Source organism: Malus sylvestris, chromosome 15, assembly GCF_916048215.2.
Source record: "Malus sylvestris chromosome 15, drMalSylv7.2, whole genome shotgun sequence".
NCBI classification, from domain to species: domain Eukaryota; kingdom Viridiplantae; phylum Streptophyta; class Magnoliopsida; order Rosales; family Rosaceae; genus Malus; species Malus sylvestris.
In genome coordinates, this window is record NC_062274.1 from 40,068,552 (window position 1) to 40,086,861 (window position 18,310).

At 37.7% G+C, this 18,310-nt stretch overlaps 2 protein-coding genes across 2 annotated transcripts; both read left to right on the forward strand.

Moving 5' to 3' along the window:
* The first annotated feature begins 5,993 nt into the window (after positions 1–5,993).
* LOC126605015 (proteasome subunit beta type-3-A) lies at positions 5,994–8,942 on the forward strand. The gene is made up of 7 exons (XM_050272365.1): positions 5,994–6,220; positions 6,332–6,513; positions 6,608–6,715; positions 6,839–6,928; positions 7,130–7,214; positions 7,832–7,926; positions 8,562–8,942. Exons 1-7 carry the CDS (start codon positions 6,215–6,217, stop codon positions 8,608–8,610), a joined length of 615 nt encoding a protein of 204 aa, XP_050128322.1. The 5' UTR covers positions 5,994–6,214; the 3' UTR covers positions 8,611–8,942.
* A 1,050-nt stretch (positions 8,943–9,992) lies between these two features.
* Positions 9,993–11,268, forward strand: LOC126602034 (E3 ubiquitin ligase BIG BROTHER-related-like). Its single transcript, XM_050268848.1, has one exon. It carries the CDS (start codon positions 10,438–10,440, stop codon positions 11,089–11,091), a length of 654 nt encoding a protein of 217 aa, XP_050124805.1. The 5' UTR covers positions 9,993–10,437; the 3' UTR covers positions 11,092–11,268.
* The last annotated feature ends 7,042 nt before the right edge of the window (positions 11,269–18,310 follow it).

The window sequence follows — 18,310 nt, forward strand, 5'->3', positions numbered from 1 at the left end:
TATCAAAAGGCTATGGTTTTTCCCTCTAAACATCCACTCTCCGGCCCGCTCCGCTCGACCCGATTCGGAAACGGACCCCCTATTTCCCCAATGTTGCTACCTGAACAACCAAATCCTCCAGGCGAATCTCATTCATATCCGCAAGCCCATGGATTCGTCCACCGACGTGAAGAAAATAGCACCAACAGCAGCATCAGACTGAAGAAGAACACAAGCAGCCAACCAAGGGTGATAGGGATTTGCTAAGGATATTCTCTAGGTCAGAGCTCCGCAAAGCCTTAAAAAAAATGGTGGATCTGCTCTCGTCGTGCCCTCGTCCACTTCAAGGCCGAGACTTCCTGCATGCACCACGAACTCCACTCTTTCGTCTTTTCTTCCACGGTTACGTCAAGCTCCAAGCTATCGACCAACTTCACCTGCAACGGCAACGTTGTGGTGCAAGTGGTGGTGCTACAATGCATCATCTGGTACATTCTCCCCAACAACACCGTTGAGCAGCAAGTAGAGCGAGAGAAACGGCTTTCGTGGCATCAGCAACGAAGAGGATGGCGAGGTGTGCAGGAAGAAACTCAGGCTCTCCGAGGATCAGTCAGCTATCTCTGCGACATCCAGCCCAACCCCTCCTCACCAACAGAGCTTCACATTCGAGATGTTGGACGGTGGTGCCAACTCTGTCGCCGCGCCGTCTGAATCTCCACCAACTCCTCTTCCGTGCTCCTCCTTCCTCCTCCTCCATGCTCCTCCTTCTTCCTCCTCCAAGCTCCTATCCCGCACCCTATATATATATATATATATGTATGTATATGTATGTATGCATGTATGTATGTGTACATGAAAAAAATTATAATATAAAAAAAGGAAAAGATGAGACATGGTGCATCTGGCATCGAAAGCAGAAGGAAAAGAAAAAAAAAAAATATATATATATATATATAAATAAAATATATATAATAAAAATTAAAAATTTAAAAAATAAAAGTTGAAAGGTTCATGATGGTGGTGGGTGTGAGCACCACCGAAAGCAAAATAAAAAATAAAAATAAAAAATGATGGTGGACGACACCATGTGAAAAACAAATAGTAATCATAGAGCCCTTTGGTGCTTTTGACACCATGTGAAAAAAAAAATGTACACTGAGTGAAGCAAAGCTCGTTTATTGATTTCTCTAAAAAAATTTTTTTACGGAAACGTATGTTTACATTAAAAAAATAAAATAAAATAAACAGGAGGGAGTCTTCATTGCTCAGGTGGCGTCTTAATACTCGGCGAAGCTCCAGAAGGTGGAGGCACCAGAGGGTGATTATTTAGAGCCTCAGTACTAGGCAGAACCCCAAGAGGAGAAGGCATCGAAGGTTGATCATTTGGAGCTTCATTACGCGGTACAACCCCAGAAGATGAAGGCAAATGCTGTTGGAACAAACCCACAAACCTCTGATGATCAAGTAAAATCTGACTATCAGATTCCTGCATCTGGTCAATCTTCATCTTCATGTTTGTAGCATAGTTATGTGCGAGCCTGTGCAACTGTTTATTCTCATGCTTGAGCCTTCTAATCTCCTGTTTGAGACTCATCACTTTAGCCGCCAATGATTCAACTTGACGAGTTCGAGCAAATAGACGTTGGGCCATATTAGACACAGAACCTGCACACTGCACACTGAGAGCCAAATAATCCTTAACAGCCAACTCATCAGACCGTTTGGAAAGCAGTCTGTTATCTTTAGGAGTGACAAGGTTCCTGGCCACCACCGCAACGGTCATATCATTCTTCATCACCGAATCCCCAACGGTAAGAGGACCAGTAGGGGATATGAAGGATAGGTGCCATATGTTGTCTGGAGAAGACGGGACTACCTCTTCACCAAGGTTCAAGTCAAAACGACGGTCGGAGGGTCCAGACATTTTCAAAGGTGTTGAAGAAAGAAGAGGTCGGACAAATCAAGCTCTTATAAGTGCAAGAAGGGAGTTTCTACAAGCGAAAATTTAAGTGTGCTTTGAAACGAACTGCGTGCCTCTGTAAAAATCAGCACTCGACGGGATTTCAGAGATCGAAGAGGCGAGCTCAGAATTCGAAGAGGCCAATTCAAAAAATCTAAGAGGTGCTAGCTTTCTCAAAAGCTGGGCTTGCTTAGAAACCACATGCCAATCTTCCTTTCCAGACTTGTCCGCACTTGTCACATGCAACCTCTGCACTCGACGGAGTTCAAAAATCGAAGAGGCCAATTCAAAAATCGAAGAGGCAAGCTCAGAAAGCGGAGAAACATCTTGCTTTTCCAGACGCGTCAGCACCCGTCACACGCAAACTCAGCTTTACGGAAATCACAGGCAATTTTTCGAAGCGCCGATCCCAGATATCGAAGAGGCGCCAGTCTTTTTCAGCCTCGTCAACACCTGTCACGTGCACACTCAGCTTGGCGGAAATTACAGACAATTTGTCGAAGATTTCTGATGAAGAAGAAAGCACGTGAAGCCATATTGATCAATCACTCAATGGTTGCCGACACGAGTGAAAGAATAGTACCTCTACAGGTATTAAAGAACTTCCTATAACTGTCCACATTCACCTTCCATAGCAAGGCAGACATACAAAACCTTTCTTCATCTCCGAGAATGCCTTCCTAACGAAGCCTCTCAAGTCACTCAGTGTTCCTTATTCCTTGGGATACCTCTGCAAACAAATGACACCAAAGCAAAAGTATCTCATATCACCAGGGTAGAAAGCAAAAGTATCTCATATCATGCTTTATCCCTGTCCTTGTTCTTACCTGCAAAGACAAGGATAAAGAAAGCAATATGCCGGAACCTCTACTCAAAACTCGGGTAAGGAATCGACTACCTGGAACCTTTACCTGGTTGCTTACATGGTATTGCTCTCGAGTACTCATCTTCCTCTGCTGTTGTACTTCCAAAGAAGCTGTCACATCTGCCTGGAGAACAGATAAGGCAAGTGAAGATGATACCTTGCAGCATGTGGAGACAACGTGCAGAAGAAACAAGCAGAGAAGAATGCAGCATGCACAGTCAACTCAGCAGAAGGAGTCTGAGTTGAGGAACTCAAGAAGCTGCCACATCTGCCTGGAGAACAAATAAGGAAATGCGGCATGCACAATCAACTTAGCAGAAGGAGTTCGAGTTGAAGAATTAGAGAGAAGAAGGGGTCTGAGTTGAATCCAAGAGCTCGATAAGCTTCAACAACATATTGACGGCACCATCGCCAAAGAGCAAAGCCTCGTTGTGCAACGCTGTCAAATCGCCACCACTTCTTCGAAAGCAAGAGTATTTCATATCATGCTTCCTCCCTGTCCTTTTCTTTGTCCTTGTTCTTACCTGCGGGACAAGGAGAAAGAAAGCAATAAGCCAGCACTTGGTATCAATCTTCCAATCTGGAACCGACTGCCTGGAACCCTTCCTTGATTGCTTACCTAGCACTGCTTTCGAAGTACCCATTATCTCAACATCTTATGCTTCCAGAGAAGATACAACATTTGGCAGAAGAACAAATAAGACAAGGGAAAATGATACATTGAAGCATGTGGAGACAAGCACAACAAAGCACGTGCCGATTCATCCGCTACTTCTTCAAAATCAAAAGTATCTCATATCATCAGGGTTGCAATCATTCTGGGTGGAGGACTCGTTTTAACCCTGAAATTCTTGGGTCGACTTGCTAGGCGTTGTGGGCTACACAGGTCGATTCACCACCCTTGAATCAAGTCCTTAAAGATCAAGTCACCAACTGGAATTAAAGCCCATCAATCTTGAAGATCATACCGTTGACCAAACTGCTCATGTGTGAATTAGAAAGATTGAACAAAGCAACAAGTCGTCACCTTCACCTCGTGCCTGCTTGCCATGTGTTCGAGTCAACCTTCAAGAATCAAGCCTAAAAAACCCTTGAAGAAATCTCCAGCTAAACTCAAGATCAAGCCTCGACGGCCCTTGAGGAAATCACAAGTTCGATTCAAGATCAAGCGTCTACCACCCTTGAATCAAATCTAGTTCAAGAATAAGCTGTGGAAAGTCAACAATTGGAGGAATCCAGAAAATCTTCCAACCCAATTCAAGATCAAAGTTGTGGAAAGTCAACAAGCACAAAAACAAATACGTGCCAATTCATCCACTACCAAAGCCAAAGATTATCTACCACATGAAGCTCCTTGTGGTCCAATTTCAACCTTCAAGATCAAGCCTCGACGGCCCTTGAAGAAATTTCAAACAAAGTTCAAGAACAAGCTTCAACGGCATTTGAAGAAACTTTCAACCCAATTCAAGATCAAGCCTCAATGGCCCTTGAAGAAATCTCCAGCCCAATTCAAGATCAAGCCTCGATGGCCCTTGGATTGACATCTATAGTAAAGGACTTCAAAACGCATCTCTTACACGTGACAAGCACATGTATACGACGCGCCTTGAAGTGGGGGCATTTGTAGACATCGAAATTTTGGTAAATAAATGTTGACCGATAAATCAAAGTTTCAATGCTCATGTATTACATAAATTTTACACGTAGCGTGTGTCTAAACAAAAAATCGAAATAAGTTGGAAAAGTCATCAAACAGGACACATGTCAACACCTGGCAGAAATGATTTATTTCATCTGATTATTTAATCCCAAAAATCAAGTTTTGGAATTCTATAAATAGAAGGCTAATTCATTCATTTGGGGAAAAAAAATTCATAACCAATTCACATTACACCAAAACCCTGAAGCTCTGAAACTCTAAAGCTCTCAAGTAAATCCCGAAGGATCAAGAAAGCTCTCTTCGTTCTTTGTCAACTCAACCTTCAAGATCAAGCCCCAACGGCCCTTCGAAGGAATTTCCACCAATTCAAGATCAAGCCCCAACGGCCCTTGAAGAAAGTGTTCATCGTTCATCATCCGTTCATCCTAAGATCAAGCCCCAACGGCCCTTTGGATCAACAACATCAACAAATCCACACATCCAACCGTTCTTCAAGATCAAGCCCAAAAGCCTTGAAGATCCGTTCATCCAACCGTCCTTCAAGATCAAGCTCAAAAGCCCTTGAAGATCCGTTCATCACCCTTCAAGATTAAGCCCAACAGCCCTTGAAGATCCGTTCATCACCGTCATTTAAGATCAAGCCTCAACGGCCATTGAAGAAACTTTCAACCGTTCATCCAAGATCAAGCCTCGACGGCCCCTGGATCAATCGCACATCCACAAATACACACCTTACGGAGATCGAATCAGAGGATCAAATTTGAGAGAGATTGTAATCCAAAATCATCAAATACAAAATATTATTTTGTGCATGTTGTTCTTGTCTCTTTCATATCAGGAATTTTTCATGTTTACAAGGTCATCTCTAATGGAGATGGCTATAAGGCCATAGGCCAAATTTCAGTTCGAAATGCTCCAAAACCCAACTCCAATAGAGGGTTGGGTCCAAAAAAAAAAAGGACCCACTAGGCCAAGTTTCAGCCCTTTGGCCATCTCTTCTTATATTTATTTTTAACCGTTCTTCCTGTCTCTGCTTCCTATCATCCATCTCTTCTTATATTTGTTTTTAACCGTTAAATTAGATCTTATTAGATTTTAGTCGTTGGATTCAATGAATTTATAAATATAAAACTAAAAAGAAATACACATATATGATAGGTCAATACACAAACCCGAGGGGAATCTTAGGCTAAATTTGCCCCAAAAGAAGAGTTTAGAGTTAAAACTCATATTTGGTCCAATGATTGGAACAAGTTGGGGTAGGTTTAAAACCTAAAATTTAAGTTTTAGTCTAATAGTTGGGGTAGGTCTTAGATGTGTAAGTTAAATCTGCACTTATGAGGAACCAAACCCGTTTGAATCGGTTCTACAGGGAGCTCACCAAATCTCAGCCATCAGATTGTGGTCTGCACGAATTGTGCGCACCTTAGACGCGCACTTGAGTGAATCATTTGAACTTGATTTGCTAGGCCTCCACCTAGCCCAATCTAATATTTTGATATACAAGAGATTGGCACAGCCCATATGTAGAATTTTGACCCAATACAAACAACTGAAAGAAAAGAAAAGAAAAACAAACACCGGAAGGAAGAGCTGGAGTGACGCAGAAGAAATCAAGCGACCTATAATTTAGTGTTCTTGTGCGCAAAGCATTTGCACGAACCAAACGATCTCTCTCTCCCTCTCTTTTCAGTTGTCTGTGAAAGCAATTGGATTTCGATTCTGATTTTTGAGAAACCCTAATTCTCCAATGTCGGTAAGTTGAAGATGCAAAGCTTGATTCTTTACTCACACATATGCTGATTAGGGTTTTCGTAATTACCCAACGGGGGATTTTGATTTTTGTTTTCAAAATTTTGGTTGGCAGATCTTCGAGTACAATGGGAGTGCACTGGTCGCAATGGTGGGGAAGAACTGCTTCGCCATCGCCAGCGATCGCCGCCTCGGTGTTCAGCTCCAGACCGTCGCCACCGACTTCAAGAGGATTAGCCAAGTCCATGATAGGCTCTTCATCGGCCTCTCCGGCCTCGCCACGGACGCTCAGACTCTGTACATCTCTCTCTCTTTCTCTCTCTCTCTCACTCTCTATATTATTTTTGCGTTCTTTCGTGTGATTTTTGGGGATTTTGGTGTGAACTTGAAGGTATCAGAGGCTCATGTTTCGGCACAAGCTGTACCAGCTTCGTGAGGAGAGGGATATGAAGCCCGAGACTTTTGCGAGCCTCGTTTCGGCTATTCTGTATGAGAAAAGGTTTGGAATTTGCTCAAATCTGATCCTTTTTTTTTATACATACTTAGGAAGTTTAATGGGTATTGATTACTTGAGCCTAATGTGATGAGGAACTAAAAGGTTTGTCTTCCTTTTTGTATTTAGGTTTGGTCCCTACTTCACTCAGCCTGTAATTGCTGGGTTAGGTGATGAAGACAAACCCTTCATCTGTACTATGGATTCAATTGGAGCCAAGTAAGTTATTTTTTGTCTTTCACTCGTTTTCTTTTTCGACTTTCTCATAACTTTTTAGCTGCCCATATGCTAAGGACTTCAAAATTGTTTCTTCATCTTCCCAAATAGGATAAATATTCATGCTTGCTACTTCTATTTTGTTTATGTGTTTATGTGGATTTTGCTTCTTGTTGTGATGTTACTTGTGTTCTGTATATGTAGGGAACTAGCAAAAGACTTTGTTGTTGCTGGTACTGCATCCGAGTCCCTTTATGGTGCTTGTGAGGCAATGTTCAAGCCTGATATGGTTAGTTTCTCTATTCAATTTGCACTAGCTTTGTCAATGGTTGGTCAATATTTTATTTGATCTGGTTGTTGTTGCCGTTGATCCGCTTATATACTTCTTCAGATATGAGAATTTCAGTTTTAGGTGCTTTAGATATTCTGTTGGATCATATGTCTCCCATATATAATGAACATTCAGGCACATACGTAACTGTGACATGCTGTCTCAGGCCAGTGTGATTCATATTTAATGGTTTGCTTTGAGAATGGGGCCATTGAAATCAAGAGAAAAAACAAGCTGGAGATCTCCAATTAGTTGCACCCTTTTGTTTGTGTGTGTGTGTGTGTGTGTTGCTACTACTGAAAGGAGTTGGGGAAGGGGCAATATAATTCAAGGGAAATGCTACATAAATAAAAGCATATGTAGAGATAAACAGTTGGCTCCATTGCCAACTGAACTTCAATAATCGTGTAGAGGATTCTGTGGGGCTGAAAATTATTGCTGTCTGATCGATTAGATCATTGTGATAATGTTTGCTCCTAGTACCGCTAAAATGTCCTTCTCCTTTGTTATATTTATTACTAATGAGAACAGCTCTAAGCGTCTTAACAGCAGTTTGTCTACCAATTGTCAATCAGGAACCAGAGGAATTGTTTGAGACTGTCTCTCAAGCATTGCTTTCATCAGTAGATCGAGACTGTCTGAGTGGTTGGGGAGGCCACGTCTTTGTCGTGTAAGCCTTACATTCTCTGTACTTATTCAGATATTCTTATCACGCAATTTCTATACAAACGGTGTTATAAATGAAGATAGGTGTGTACATAGAGAGCGAATGTCTCTTGAAGCAATGTAAGATTCTATTGTTCCTTTTGTCATTCATTCTTTAAGATGCTGGTATAGGATTCGAATCATTTCTTCCATCTCTTTGCCTGCCAAATAAAGCAAGTAGCTATATATACTTCAGCTGAACATGATATCGGGGAAATAATTGTGAAACACTAACATTGTGCTTTACATAATATGATTAATGCTATGTGAAATCGAGGAATGTTGTTTGTCCTGAAGGTTAAAGCTACATTGTCATGACCAGTGGCTACTCTTACCATAACATTTGGATTAGTTATCATGTTGGTGATACAGTAGAGCATAAATAAAACCTAATTCCATAACTGGTTAACATTATTTGGAATCTCAGGAATCAATTTCTTTGGTGGTTTGTTGTTGATTTTTCCTTGATGTTCTTTATATCCTTAATCTCCCTATGTCACGACTTCACAGTAATTAAGATTTGTGAGGGTCATTTAATTCCCTCCATTTATGTGAGAAGTAACACTAGCCGTTTTGACACGTGCATTCATTTTTCTGCAGAACACCAACTGAAGTGCAGGAGAAGATCTTGAAGGGAAGGATGGACTGACCTCGCTGGCATGCCTTTTAGTGAATCCTCCTGGCATTTTGTTCAGGCTGCATCTTTTCCTCAAGTGTTTATGTAGCTTTGACGTGAATGAGGAGACATAAGCATTCTTGGCGATCATCGGCCCCTTGTTATGTTTTGATTTAATGTACTTTGACGAGTATAGACAGTGGGATCATAGGTCACTTGAAGAAAATGCCGGGAATTCAAATATGTTTCAGTTGGTACGCTCATGAATGTTTCTAAACAGTTTTCGAATTTATCCAGATGTATTTGCTGTTTCTAAGCATTATCTCGAATTTATTCGTGGTGCGTATTCGAAACACATGATGTTACTCTCTTGTGTTCAGTTCCGTTTCGTAGAGGTGCTATGGTGAAAGACATGCTGTTAACCAAAGTCTTGCGTTACGTGTTAATCGGTACTGGATAAGCTCGATATTTATTTTCGTTTTTAGACGTAAGCAAGGCATTGGGAGAGGGGTAATCGAACTTGAAACTCGCGTGTAGGGGGTGGAAGCTCCTGACCAACTGAGCTACAAGGTCCATGAGAGCAATGTTTTGGGGAGAAACTTGATATTTTTATCAGGAATGGATAAGTCTGGCGTCTATTCAGCATCTCTTTCACAACATTCTCAACTAGTTCAATGGAAGTGTCATCGCTACGCTTGTGGCATACGCAAGTCAGTGGTAGCAAATAAGCATATTCCTTCACCCAGCCACCGTTTTACACGAACATTATTATGCTATACATCATAGACCCATATGGGATTGGTTGAATTCTTTTGACCTGTTTACTTCGAATATCGCAACGGAAAAAATTTATGTGGATCTCATGTTACATTGCGTAATATACAATACTCAATGTTTAATATTTTTTCGATATGAGATATTTTCATGGAAGTATAAAAAACAAATCAGAGAAATATATGGAAATGGAGGAAGTCTAAATTTCACCTCATATCGGACAAACTCTTAAGTTTAGGCTAAAATCAACCGATATCGTCGGTATTTCTGACACATTTGTTAAATATTGGAGAGTCTCTTATATTTTGTCCAAACCAATGTTTGATAATTCTTAAAATTTCCATCATTTCCATCGAAAGCAACCGATATCAATTTCGACATATCCGTCGTTATTTCCACAAATTTGCATGTCGATATTTCCACAAATACCGATATTTTAAACACTAACGATACTTGAACCTTTTATAATTAGATTGTCTTCTCTCCTCTATTCACGAGTTCCTCCCGTTTCACATTAAGTAGACATGAAGAAACCTTGAATCAACCCATGAAACCAAGAACACAAAGGTAATCTCGCACAATTTCTTAAACGAAAACAAAAGATAACACTGAAACAGTTTTCGGTCTAATCGCTTGTTCTTCTACTACGAGAGTTGTGTTAGTCTTAAGAAATAGAAAATCACTTTATGATTAAAGGCCTTCTGCTAATCATCTGCTTAATTAACCTCATAATTAATTATTCTGGGGACCATGGATGTGTGTATGAACAAGTTGACAAGAGGATTGTCTTTGCCCAGCGGAGAGGGAATTGCCGATTGCGTTGGGCACACGTCACAATCTAGGAGCCCAAAATTTTGGACTAAGAAGTTGTAACTTATGGGAGATCATTCTCTTTGGCACACGACTTTGAACTAGGAATCTGGAATACTTGTATCCATGAGGAATAGGTTTCCCATTGCTTCCAAGGGACGTTGCCTTTTCTCTCAAGAAACCTCATAAAAATAATCCAATAGTTTCCCCTCATATATCTCGAATGAACCTGGTTTTTGACACTGCGTTTCTGGAAGAGATTGATCGTAGTTTTCAATGGACGGAGAAGAAGAACGAGCCAAACAATCTTCCCAGAGGACCCCTTTCACCGAACTCAACCAAGTGAGCGCGGATTTCATTCTAGCCATGGCTATGCAAGAGCAAGAGCAGGCCTACACAATGCTCGAAACCATAGAAAGCGATAGTGAAGAAGACGATGCTGAAATTGATGATGCTTCTTCGTCCTCTAATGAAAACTATGATCCAGACAATGCTGCTTTCTCCCAAAGCAGAGAATTTGATGCTGGTGATTTCAGGTTTCTTGAGGACGAAGAAATTGGCAGCAGCAGCAGCAGCAGTAGCGACCAAGAAATGGATGATTTGGACGTGGATGAACTAACTTATGAGGAATTGTTAGCACTTGGAGAGTTCATAGGGGAAGAAAAAAGAGGACTTCCCAGCAGTGAGATTTCTACATGTTTGCATCCCTACACCTGCAAATTAGCGGTCGATCAGAGCGAGACTAGCATCGATCGATGCGTGGTTTGTCAGATCGAATATGAAGATGGTGAATCATTAGCTGCATTGTCCTGTGAACACCCTTATCATTGGGAGTGTATAAGCCAATGGCTTCAGATTAAAAAGAGTTGCCCTATTTGCAGCACAGAAGTTTCATCACCATCCTCATCATCCAAGACCAAGAATTTATAAATAATTAGGGTTATGCATTTCATTTTATTTTATGGGTTTGATTGCAAAGTGTAAATGTACAAAATTTGTGTTTCAGTTATAGGTAATTAGTTGGAATTTGGTAATGAATGGTGTAATTAGTTGGAATTTGGTAATGAATGAAGAAATAAAAGACCATAGGATATCCTTTATCAATAATTTTCTCTCTACACTGAAATAATTTTTGTAAAACTTTGCATATTGAGGTTGCAAGTTGCAACTAAGGCCCAGTTTGGCTTTTTTTTTTTTTTTTCACAAAAGCTACTTCATTTTAAAAGTGAAACAGTAAAAAATATTTGGTAAAAATTAAATATTCTGCTTAGTTTAAAAGTAATGGCCTTCATACAGCAACCAGCTGCTTTAATAAAAACTAGAGTTAAGCTTTTAATTAATATTTTTATTTTTTGTAATACGCTCATTAATTTCAAAAAATGCATTATTTATCCTTCTAGACACATTTAATCCTTGTAGAACAAAGCAATGTTCTAAAAACTTCCACCTTAGCGCTAGGCAGCTGGTCATCGCCCCGATTAATGTCTAGATGTTTGAAAATTAAGAAAGGTCACCTACCACTACAAACCTTACCTCTTACATCACCATTTCCATTAGCACCACCATTGTTGCCGCTTCCACGGCACCATTATAAACACAATCGCAACCATTGCCACCGCAACCGCCACCACAACCCCCAACATTGTTGTTGTCGTTGCCCCTACCACCATTGTTACCTCTGCAGCCCAACTACCACACCACATCATTGGCACCATCACAAACCATGGCCCTTGCCATTGTCGTCGTCGTCACCACCCACACCATCATGTATATTTGTCATTATATACAATTATATAATTTTTACATTAAAATTTACTAAACGCTTTTACACTACTTTTCATACTTACAACACTTTTAACAATAAAGTTTATCAAACGTTCATCTGCTTTATTTTGCAGCTGATTATTCTTAAAGTACAACATAAGCAGTTAAAAATAAAATAAAATAAACACACAACAATCTCAAACTGACCCTAAATGACCAATTTAGTACTTATTAGATGAGACTTGTTGACACAATATAGTAGATTTTGTTTTTCATAACTCAAGTTCTACCATTTAGTACTACAGTTTAGTAGTATTCTTATTCACTTGTAAAAAAGAGGTCTTAGGTTCGATTCTCGTCAAAGACAAATTTGAACCAAATTATTACTAGATCATTGTAAGGCTTAACACACTCTCACACCACCTTAGTGTAAATAATATTGTTTGTTAAAAAAAAAAGTTCAAGTTCTAGTATTTATAAGTTCATCAAACAATGATCTAGACATTAATCTAATTTAATTGAATAGTCTAATTCAAGTCGAGCCACCAAAGATGAATCTAATAAGTTCTACTCACAACTAATTTATTTTTTGCTAAACTCTAGAAACTGACATTGATTTCTTGATTAAAATACCTAGAATCAAGTGAACCGTCCAATCCGCTCTCATTTAAACGGTGAGCTGCTTTGAGAATATGTTGAAGAAGATGATGTAGACATGAAGCCTTTGAAGGGCAAGGAAAGCACAGAAATTGTCAAGATTTCAAGATTTCTATTCAACAGCCATATATCCTAATCCGATATCGATATGGACAAAAGAAGAAGAGACCATAAGAAAAGTGGAGGATTATTAAATGTTTGAAAGGTCCATGGGCGCCGCCATTAACCTACCCCCTACAGGTTATATATGTTAGAAAGATTAAATTAGAAATTAAATTTACAAATTAAATAATGTGTCATTTATAAAAATAAATACTTTTGTTAACGTGTAAGTAAATAAATCAATCATCAACTTGTATGTCCTTTAAGTTTCAAAATTTTATTTATAAATTTAGTTTTCCTAACATTACTCGTTATATATCGGTGAGAAGAGATCCTCTCTGAATCCCTTCTACCAAGGCCACCAGATCAAGTGATCAGAGCCTTTGAAATTTATCCAACGGTAAAAAATTATTATAATTTTTAAGAAATCAAAATAGATGGACCGTTTGATGAAATTTCAAAAATTCGGATCACTTGATCCGATGACTTTGGCCGGATCTCTCCCCTGTAGGTTGTATCTGCCCTGTGGGTCGGTCTCAGCAGGTCTAATTTTGTCGCCACCTGCACCATTGGCCACAACAAATCTTAGACCTTTAATTGGACATATATGCAATAATTTAATTTGGCAAACACCTAAAATTTCAACTATTGTGAATAAAAGTCACGTCCTTAATTTGTTCGTGCGTGCTCAACTTTGTCACACAAACGACAAGAAAAATTAGGAAGTGCACGAGTAGGTTTTCTTCTTTTAGAGTAAATGAGTCGGAAGGTTTTCAGTCTTGAAAGTATTAAGATATTATTATTAATGAATTGTGTATTTAGGCGTGCATAAATGATGTCAATTGTGGATGTAAATTCATAATTTAAACTATATATTGATAAAGGCTTATTATATTAACATCCTATAAATTATTAAATAAACATCACATACTTAAAACACCCAACATTTGTTTTTTCAATTAAAAATTATCTTAAAACATCACACATGCTTCCCCATAATATCCTCACACCCCATGTTTTCAATATACATTTTACATTTTCTACATGCACCTCACATTTCTCAAATCTTATAAAGCTTTTAATTTGGACAAAAATGCCGACTGGAATTTTGGCAAAAGATGACGCCTAGGATTTAAAGCATATGTGGCTTGTTTTCAATTCCACCATTAAAACTCATGTCGTATGTTTTTAATATTTGGTGGTAGTTTTAGGTGTTTAATTCTTCATGTAATCTATGTGATCGATAAAGATGAATACGAACATAGAAGCTTGAATAACATAGCAAAAGCAAGATTAAATAAGTATCGATGTCGTCAAAATTACTAAAACAATAAAAAATATGAAGTCTTACCTCATGTGAAACTTATGAAACATTGGTTTCGTATTTCATTCGTCAAAAATAATTTTTCTCAATCAACATATTTGTTGTTTTATTGATTAGGGTTTTGTTCAACAATGGAAAGTCGGAGGGGTTTTGAGAGTTAAAGAAGATAAATAATGCGTTAAAAGTGATTTAAGATGTATTTAAATATTTTTTTAAAACCTAATAAGATCAAAATTGATATTGCATAGTAAGATAAATAAGTTATTTAATATTAAATTTTAATGTGGGATACATTTAATCTTTTGTGGGGGTGCTAATATAAAAAGCCTTGATAAAACTCTCTTTGTTAACTGAAAACGGTGAAAAGACTATTGACTCTTCTATCACAAAAAGAAAAACATGGGTAATAATGTAATTTTAGAAAACCAAAATTTAGTTTTATTTTATTTTATATTTATTTAAGCCTTACCCACATGTGATTTCATCTAATATTAAAAAAAAATTAAAGACAAAAACTTCTTTCCCCACTCCCACCCCCATAGTTCTGTCCCTCTCTCTCATTCTCATTTTAAAAACGAAAACAAAATTTGTTCACACATTCAAAGTGTATATTAAGCAAACACATTCATCTGTGATGTTAGTAGCTTCAGTCATCAAAATCGATATACCTCAACAGTCGCCAGTCAATCACGTCTGCAAGAATTTAGTGTTCATTAATTGATTATGGTTGAAGTAGGGCACATTTATGTGCCCGTGAATGACTATCACTTGAAATCAAAAGAAAATTAATAAGAAGGTCTTGAAAATTTTAAGTTTTAATAAAAATGACAAAAATGTGTTGTAAATGAATAGCACGAGTGATTTTTTTAGAGTAAAAATGTTATTTTTGTTAAAAGTGAATAACACCAGAAATATTTTATTAAAACTCCCGAAAACCAATGTACATTAATAGTCGACAATTCTTCACCTGCGTCCGCAAGAGTCCCGCCGAAATCATTTCAACGACAAACAGATTTCCACACCACCTCAGAATTGTCCAACGACAAGGATCAATGGCTTAAAAGCAAGTCGTTCAAGTGGTTTTACGGTGCTACCCGAATCAAATAGTTTTATAATTGCAAAAACAAGGTGATCAAGTTGCACTTTCGGTTCAAACACCATGTTTTTGGAGGTGTGGAAAAAGAATAAAGCATGAGACAAATTGGCGGCCGTTTGTAGTGCCGCCCTTGGATTCAGATCATTTGACAACAAGATAATAAAAACGTGTTCAATTCACTTGGTCGCTTGAGCCATTTTCTGCCCAGTGCTTACAGCCTATTAGGACAAAGAAATCACAACCGTTTAAAGTAACTGAATTGTAGGATGTGATGGGATGTTTATAAGGCAGGTTCTTCTAGGGTTCACACCCAAAGACCAAGTCTTTGCTAATTAATCAAGGATTATGAGATAATCATTACGGGCTTGTCCAGTGGTTGGAGACTATTTTCTTTGGATTCTAGTATTTGTAGATAATATTGCTAATTAATCAAGGATTAAGAGATAATCATTACTGGTTGGTCTAGTGGTTGGGGACAAATTTCAGGCCTGTATTCCACACAGCACGTCTTCGGTTCAATTCTTTCCGCTAGTGAATCGTATGGTGGTGGCCAAAGGGAGGCTTACATGCTTATGTGAGTCTTTTCGGTCTCTATAAAAGTAAACTGCCGATGCGAAATCACCAATTGATCTCTTTTTGAAAAGAAACAAAAAAGATTAATTAAAGATCATGCCCCCCACTAACTTTAGAGTTGAAAAAGGCCATCTATTTCTAAAGTAAACCCTTTTAAATTTAAAGGTCATGGTCTATTGATCGCTTGTTGACAAAACAGTAAAAATTTACGACTGCTTTGTTTTATTTTTATTTAATATGTTAGAATAGAAATTTAAACTGTAGTGTGAAAATAAACATATTGTGGAGGTTGCTGTTGTAATTTTAATTGTAGTTTATTCTTTTGGTATCGAAAAAAAATTGTACAGTTAATTGACTTAACCATAAATCTCAGAGATAAATTCAATAATTTTGAGAATGTTTGCAACTTCAGCGGCTGATAGGATTGTAGTCAAATACATAAATAAAATAATGAATGAATTCAGCAAAATAATAATTTTGTCCTCCACAATTTTTTATTGAAAAAAAAAAGTGGAGACAATAAAAGTTCAACGAAAAATTTAAAAAAAAAAAAAAGGAGGTTGGGCCAGCCACCACTTAGCCCATCATGCCTTTTGCTTTTGGTCAGAAGCCCATCATGTTTTTGACCATCGCTCGCGGAATTCCAACCCTCGTCAACATTAGATTCTTGATTGTACGTGTCATTTTCATCCGCTTTGAGAGAAATTTTTTACTGTATCCGAACATGATTTGGTATAGTAAATGTTATAATATAATAAGTTGAATATATATATTTTTTTTCAAATTTCAACTAATTGTATTACTACATTTAATGTACCAGACTATATGGCTGATATATTGGGTCATGTTGAACACTTACTTGTTCTTAACTGGTTGATGCAAACACCACGGTAATGAATACCCACGAAATTATACTCATATCTAAATCATGCACATATTAGTACATGTGTACTGTGGTTGACAATTCAAAAACTTAAGTAGAAAATATAAATAAATATATACTTATACGACATGAATGAATTGGTCCATCACGTGAGAGCACACAAATTTTCTCCCATTAATCCACATCTAACATCTCCTTGTTACCCACCCACTCTCAAATATCATGCTACCTCAAGTGATCATCTTGCCACCTAAGAAAAATCATCGGAGTTAATTTAGGCATAAGATTAAGAAAGGTTCTAATCCAAATTAATTTGTTTAATGGTCATAAGGGCAACCATCTAAGCTTGAGTCGAGTCCACGAAATTAGGCTATCTCTAATGGAGAGGGTAGGTCAAGACAAGAATAAAACGTAGTGTCTAAAAGCCAAAAAATGATATGATATATAAAAAAACTCATCTCCAAGCGATGACTAGGTTATAATTTTATAGAGCCCATCAGACCATTATTTGGCGAATTGGCATCTGGCTGACTAAATGTTAGTCCCCCTTCAACCTTTTTTTGGGCCCAGCTTATCAATTGTAATAATTGATTTAAATTCATGGGCTAGATTTGAAAAATGGTAGTTTAATTAAATTAACTAATAAATTTAAAGTATAAACTTAAAACTAATAAATGATTGAAGATGCTATATTTAGCCCCTGCGGTTGGAGATAACATATGACTATGACATGACATTGTTTATTTAAAAATAATAATTTGTAGAACTATAATTTTGGACGAAACTATATTTAACCATTTCGATTGGCGATGACCTTATAGGTCACTTCCTTCTCCATGTGTCCAAACAGCTCCCCTGGAAGCTTCGTTGTGATGATGACGTGGCACTTGTCCAAACAGCTCCTTTCAACCCGAAAACTAACTCAGATCCCTTCCTCAACCACAACATCTTGATTATTATAAGAATTGGGAGCTAAGGATAAGGACAGATGTCACCAAATGAAGTCAATCACAGGGTTGGCAGAGGAAAATTCGGCACAGCAGATCTGAACTCAGCTTCGATGGTCCCTGCCCCTCGTAACCGATGGACACGTCGTCGTACTGGTTGATCATACACAGGACAATTTTTATTGAATATTCATAAAGTTAATCAAGATATTTATTTTCTGTGATGAATCATGCTAAAACTAAAGTTTTTTTGTTTTTAAATTGAAGAAGGATTATACGAAAAAGTTAGGCATTGATATGTTTGATGTCGATGCTCAAATTTCCGATTTTCATTATTCTTTGCATACAGAGCTTCAACGAATTTCGACCCTATAGGCTTGTGGAAATCTTTTTTTCTTTTTCTTTTTTTTTTAAAGTATATGAAGGGTTAAAAGGTTTAGTTCCCCTTTTTATTTTTTTTGTTCATGATTGTCTTGGAGTTTCTAAGCCCATAAACACGTCAATTGTTCAAAGAACAAAACTTCACTACTCAAAGATGAATATGAACTTTTATTCAAAAGTTTTCAAAATTGTTCGTTATCAATTTATGAATTTTGTGTTTATAATCAGAATCGTTCATATTATAAATCACTCTATAAAGATTGCATCTGCAAAAAATCGATTAAAACTAAGGTCATTTAGTCATCAAACTGTTTAAAAACAAATTAACGGAATTGGGAAAAACATTACGAACCGTCTATATATTTGCTATAATAGATTGATTAAACGATCTTAGTTTTAATTTATGTTTTACAGATATAATC

Bases quoted from the DNA above. Each gene is read 5' to 3' on its own strand.
- LOC126605015 (XM_050272365.1), top strand. The intron at 6,929-7,129 runs GTAAGTTATTTT...CTGTATATGTAG, and splicing joins ATGGATTCAATTGGAGCCAA to GGAACTAGCAAAAGACTTTG. The intron at 7,215-7,831 runs GTTAGTTTCTCT...ATTGTCAATCAG, and splicing joins CAATGTTCAAGCCTGATATG to GAACCAGAGGAATTGTTTGA.
- LOC126602034 (XM_050268848.1), top strand. From the start codon at position 10,438: ATGGACGGAGAAGAAGAACGAGCCAAACAATCTTCCCAGAGGACCCCT.